The 6,316-nt window shown below is 37.5% G+C and overlaps 1 protein-coding gene across 1 annotated transcript; it reads right to left on the reverse strand.

Annotated features, from left to right (window-relative positions):
- Positions 1–301: 301 nt before the first annotated feature.
- Positions 302–5,986, reverse strand: LOC128552982 (uncharacterized). The gene is made up of 2 exons (XM_053534080.1): positions 5,671–5,986; positions 302–2,565 (listed from the first exon to the last, which is right to left on the reverse strand). Exons 1-2 carry the CDS (start codon positions 5,819–5,821, stop codon positions 1,979–1,981), a joined length of 738 nt encoding a protein of 245 aa, XP_053390055.1. The 5' UTR covers positions 5,822–5,986; the 3' UTR covers positions 302–1,978.
- Between the last annotated feature and the right edge of the window lie 330 nt (positions 5,987–6,316).

Here is a 6,316-nt window from a genome sequence, read left to right on the forward strand (position 1 = left end):
CATTTGTGCTCCATGGCCAAGTAGAGACAAATTGACTGCCTCCGACTAGTGGCTGGCCAGAATTTTCCATTTGTTGCGACAATGTCTGTAATGACTTTATGTTGCATTAGTTATAAAATTTGTTAGATTTTCACACAATATTTGGAAAACGTATTGAGAAAAAATATTCAGTTTCTTTAAAAGTTGTTCGATATTTACACAATATTCGGTAAGACGTATTAAGAAAATTATTCAGTTTGTTTGATTAGTACAAAACACATGATAAATCTCTTATCCTTTGAAATCTCATATCACAACACAATATTCTGTAAGATGTATTGAGAAAAATATTCAGTTTGTTTGATTAGTACAAAACACATGATAAATCCTTGGTCCTTTGCAAACGTATTTTACAACACAATATTCTGTAACATGTATTATGAAAAATATTCAGTTTGTTTGATTAGTATAAAACACATGATAAATCCTTGGTCCTTTTGCAATCTCATGACACTTGTTAGCACACATGACTTTCTGAATCCTGTTACTGCAGCTGCATCTTTTACGTGGTAGCTTTCCCGACATAACTTCTCATCAACCATTCGTGAAGTGAGGTTATCTTCAGCCCTGTGAATTAGAGAACTAATCGGCAGCAACAGGATAAAAAATCTAATTACTACATAGAGTCCTATTGTATTTGCAGGGAGCCAATTACAGATATCAACTTTTAAGTTCAGTTATGAATTAAATTGCACTTTCTGAATCTCTATCAATAAATTGTAGTAAAGTAGTACCATGTTAGATTCTACCACAGTACAACTTTGTATCATAAGGTACTGGTTAAGCATTTGGCATATTTTCATATCCTGAATTTTAACAAACCTTGACGACACTTGTTTATTTTTATTTAACCCGAGTTAAAATTTATGGTCTGTAAATTAACCGTAATAATTTATTACTGCTAAATGGGTGAGGTGGGTGGGTTTTTCTAAGAGACTCTTGGAATTCCAGGAACAGGAAAGAGGGTGGATCAGTTCATTCTGTTAACAGGTAGAGCAGATAGTAAGGGAAACAACCATGATTGCATAATTATGTTTGTTAAACAAAGGTTACTCCCCTTGCTACAAATATATAGTTGTGTTTTCACAAAATTAAATTGGCATTATTGTCATGCAATAAGCCTTATTAATTTATGACAAAAACACATAAAACCAAATAACTCAACATCATTTATTCAGCATAATGTTGTACATGCAAATTTATGAACTTATTGAAATTTATTAATTAAAGTAGTGGAATATGAAAGGCCGCAACATAAAAATTACTGTCTCCTTTGGTTCTCACAAATAAAGAGTGCCAAATAGAGACCTATGAAAATCCCGGCCAGCCAAAAGTCGGAGTTTGCTATTGCCAATGTAGGAATAATCATCGCACTATCAACGGCAGCATTTTGCACTGCACTACCCCATTAGATCCAGCTTAAGCGCAACTTAGTAACTGTACAGTAGTTACTAGTACACACTGTGCTGCTACTATTAGCACACACCGCCCCTACCGCACTACTTATCACCGCACTACCATGAAAGCCAAAAATTAGAGGTTACGCAGGCCTGCCTAGCTTATAGCTGTTAGAGCTGAACCCTGACCTCTAATTGTATAAAAAATAATTTAGTAAATGCCAGATATATTACCTCACCACCTTGGTCGTTTCCTACTAATGAGGCACCTAAGTCAGGGGAGACAATAATCCAGCCCTAAAATGCAAAAGAATTCAATATGAGTTGTCTCCCTTGGTTATTCATTTGTGCTCCATGGCCAAGTAGAGACAAAGGTTATTGTAGAATTGACTGCCTCCGACTAGTGGCTGGCCAGAATTTTCCGCCACAGCAAATTTGTAATTTGCCCTCCAAAATTCTGGGCATCCTAAAGAAAGATTTTATTTTATTATTATTGTTTTTTTTTTAGTTAGAGCTACATGTCTAATTTATCAGCATTGAATCTATCCCATATTTAATGATTTGCATGAATTGTCACGGGTGAAAGTTGAAATTGCGATCATCATTTTTGACAGATATGCGTCATTGTCATGGTCAGATAAGTGAATGCCATCTGGGCGATAGAAATGGGGGTTATTTCTATTAATGTTTTGATGGTTCAATGCCCGTCCCATCTCATACTGTAAAATGGTCTGTTTCAATTTTCTGTTTATTCTTTTTCTTTTAAGGTCCATCATTTTTGCAGAGGCGAGGGTGTTGGGTGTGCCCCTCCAATTAAACCTAGGTAGAATGTCTGTCCAAACAACAATAGAATTTAGAAAAACTGAAAATAGATACTTCAGAGCTTTAGATACGATTGAAATAATTTTGCATGTGTTTGCTGAAGATACGTTGTTTCCACCTACGTGGATGATTATAACAGAAGGTTTATAACCTTTTAAAAGTCCACGCTGTATAGCAGATTTGAGTTCCTCGCTTCTCGTTTCTGACTTTCCATCCCAGATAACTTTATGGTCTGCATTGTTAATACTTTTAGATCCGTATCTTTCCCCGGCCCATCGTACAAGAGAGTCACCGAAGACCCACACCTCTGCAAATAGAATTAACATGTTCTATTTAAACAAACTGCTGACGGGGTTGTAGTCATGACTGGACTATATATTTTTCTTTAAATTTACTTATTTATAATCTGAGGTAGGTTGTATATGCTGATGATGGATTTGGAAATACGAATTTTTATTTTTAATGCCCTGCCATCGGGCTCGATGGTGAGGTCATCAAGTCTTAAAGCTCTGTATTGCTGAGTAGGGCTAGTGACCACCAATTCGCTGACTCTAAGCAGGTCATGATAAGCTAAAGTGTACGCTGCTGTGAAAAGCTTTGACTCCTCTTTATTATAGCACACTCTAGGCAGATGGCTACATATCTTTTTTAGAATGGGAAGTGTTATTGGAGCACGATTATCTTTCCTGATATTTTGGCGTTTACATCCCTCTAGTAATTTTTTTACCAAAAAAGATTGTGTTGGATTAGGCCAGTCATGAATTTCATGAATAAAGCTTAATGCCGAAACATAAAGACTGATGCTTGAAGGTGCATAACCCACCGCAGCACAAAAGGAAATAAATGATACAATTTGATGAAGAGAAGCTGGCCAAATGATACTTAAACAGTATTTATTTCGGAAAAAATTGAAGCATTTTATAGCTGTTTCGTTAGCAGTTTTTGTATTTTCGGATAGACTGCTCTTTAATAAAGAAGCTGTTCTTTGTTGAATACTTCCCACAGAAGGTCTGGTACCGGATGTGGTTTGGATTCTGCGTTGGGTGCTAATTGCTTGGATTTCTGTAATTGAAACCGAGAAAGCAAGTCACAAAGATGGTTCTGTTTACCAGGAATATGCTTCGCCTTAATTGCAATATTCCTTTTCAGACATTGCATTGTTACATTTCGCAGTATGGTCATTACTCTCTCAGATTTAGAGGTCATTGGGTTTATGATGTGCACCACTGCTATATTGTCAGACCTGAAACAGATTTTTTTGTGGGCTAGCCTTTCACTCCATATGTGTAGTGCTACCATTATAGGGAACAGCTCAAGGACAGTTATGTCATCTGTAGTACCATTATCATGCCATTCTTGTGGCCAAGCAGCATATGCCCATCTACCCGCAAAATAAAGGCCAAAACCTAAACCTTGACCAGCAGCACTGTCAGAAAAAAGTTCAATATGGTCGTTGTCTACCCAAAGCGGTCATGAAAGACTGCAATGCCATTGAATTTCCTGAAAATGTGTTTCCACATTTCCAGGTCTTGCATCACGGCCTTCTTTAATCTGATGTGATAGTGTGGTTTTGTCAAGCCACAGATAGAATCAATTAGCCTCCTGCAAAAAGGGCGACCAGGAATGATGGCCCTGCGTGCAAAATTCAGGGTACCAATAAGCTGCTGTATCTCCTTTAGGGTAGGTTTCTGTTTTGACAAGATTACTTCTATGAGACTCAGAATTTCCTGCACTTTTGAAATTGGTATCCGGACCTCCATTTTTTCAGAATCAAGTTCAAGGCCTAAGAATATAATGACAGTTGTAGGACCAACTGTCTAGTCCTCTGCCAGTGGAACACCTAAACTGTGCATACAGGATTGGAAAATATTCATAAGTTTATGACAGTCTTCAGTTTGCGCTTTACTGCCTCCCAAAAAATCATCGATGTAATGTAAAAGATCCCTACTGTTAGATTTTCTTTTCACAAAAAATTCTAAGGTTGAAAACTTTTCAAAAGTGCTACAACTTACTGAGCAGCCAAATGGCATACATTTGTCAAAATAGAATTTTTGGTCAAATTTGAGGCCCAACTGGTCAAAATCTTGTTGCCTAACAGGTAATAAACGAAATGCTGACTTTATGTCCATTTTAAACAATAAGCAGTTTTTTCCTAAATCCTGCACCAAATGTACTGCCTCATCGAAACGAGTGTATTGGACTGAGCTGTAGCGTTTATCGATATAATGGTTTACTGAAAAAACCTCTGGAAATGAAAGATGATGTATAAGGCGATACTCATTTAAACCAGTTTTTTTTTTAACTAAGCCAATTGGTGAGACACGAAGTGTTTCAATAGGGCAGTTGTCAAAAGGACCTGCAATCCTACCAGCTGTCACTTCTTTTTGTAGTTTTTGACGCACAATTTCTGGATTTGAAATGGCAGATTTAAGGTTCTTGGCCTCTGACCTAACTCTTGGACCCTCATAGTGTAACGGGAAACCATGCACAAAGCCTTCCTTTAAATAGGCGGCATCAGGGTGATCATAAAATGATAATTCTTTTTTTAAGAACGGACAGATTTATTGGGGAAAATGCTTTACTGTTTATTATTGTATTGTGTCCCTCTGACCCCACGCATGAAAGGTCTCCCTCTGTTCGAGTATTGAGGAAAGGGACGAAAATTGCTCTTGTTTGGGCATGCCAATTTGCCATGAAGGTGGGATAAACATTGAAAGCAAAGGTGGCTGTATCTACAGTTGGGCCACTTTCAGTTGCCTTTATTGAAATCTATGCACTTGAGTGGAAGGTTTGCCTGTATTCCTGACTTAGAGGGGTATGTTGATTGGGTTGAACCTGAAAAACAGCGTAACCATAAGTCTGAATTAAGCATGTTCCAGGGGCCAACTGAAATGGCCTGACGCAAACGAAACTGCTCATCATACATTCTCCAGCTTAAACATACGTGCTTTTTTGCAGCATCACGAATGACAGATAAATATTGTAGAATCTCCAATGTTCGTTGAGGGTAATGTTTTAAGTAGATACTACTATATATTAGAAAAGCATCAGTCCACTCCTCTATGCTGCCTATCTTTTCTGAAATTGTTTTTGGTTTGGACTCGAGCTGCCCATCAGCGTTTACATGCAGAAGGCCCCCCCGAGTGGATCTCAGATAGCTCAATTGCGCCTTTTAACAAAACCGCTAAATTTATATACTTATGTTGTATATTTTTTTGCTTTATTTGATCAGGGACATGAAATGCTATGTCATCACCACCGCACCTCACCATTTCAGGAGCATTTTCTGAAAAATTGCTAAAAAAGCCTGCAGGAGCCTGGACAGAATCACTGTCCTGGGCCTTTTCAATAATGTTTTGGTCTTTCAATAGCATTTCAAAGTCTACAAATCTTTTATTTTGTAATATATTACCAGAGTCAGAAGAAGAAGGCTCAGCTCCGTCGTGTCCTGATAAAATATCGACAATTTCTCCAGGGTCCTGGTTAAAATTCTTTTTTCTCTTTGTATTCTCAGCTGTAGGACCTCCAGCTCTCCTCTTGATACCTTTTCCTCTGCCAGGCATATTAATCTTTCAATGATTAGTTGGATTTTATTTTTTATAAATTTTTCTAAGAGACTCTTGGAATTCCAGGAACAGGAAAGAGGGTGGATCAGTTCATTCCGTTAATAGGTAGAGCAGATAGTAAGGGAAACAACCATGATTGCATAATTATGTTTGTTAAACAAAGGTTACTCCCCTTGCTACAAATATATAGTTGTGTTTTCACAAAATTAAATTGGCATTATTGTCATGCAATAAGCCTTATTATTCATTAATCTAAAATAAATTACTTTGTTTCCCCTTTTCACTAATTGATACACTTGAAAGGTAGACTGACTCTCCAATAAACAATGACCCTTGTTTATTGGAACCATACTGTGATGGTCATTAGCCCCTAACTGTGCTGGTGAAAACAGAAATCCCTTGGCCCACTGCCAAAATCTAGGCCTTTAATGAAAAAGTTGCTGTGAACACCTGGACACTTTCATGGAAGGGGTTTGTGTTTTGAGAGCAGGT

Source organism: Mercenaria mercenaria, unplaced genomic scaffold, assembly GCF_021730395.1.
Source record: "Mercenaria mercenaria strain notata unplaced genomic scaffold, MADL_Memer_1 contig_3349, whole genome shotgun sequence".
NCBI lineage: Eukaryota > Metazoa > Mollusca > Bivalvia > Venerida > Veneridae > Mercenaria > Mercenaria mercenaria.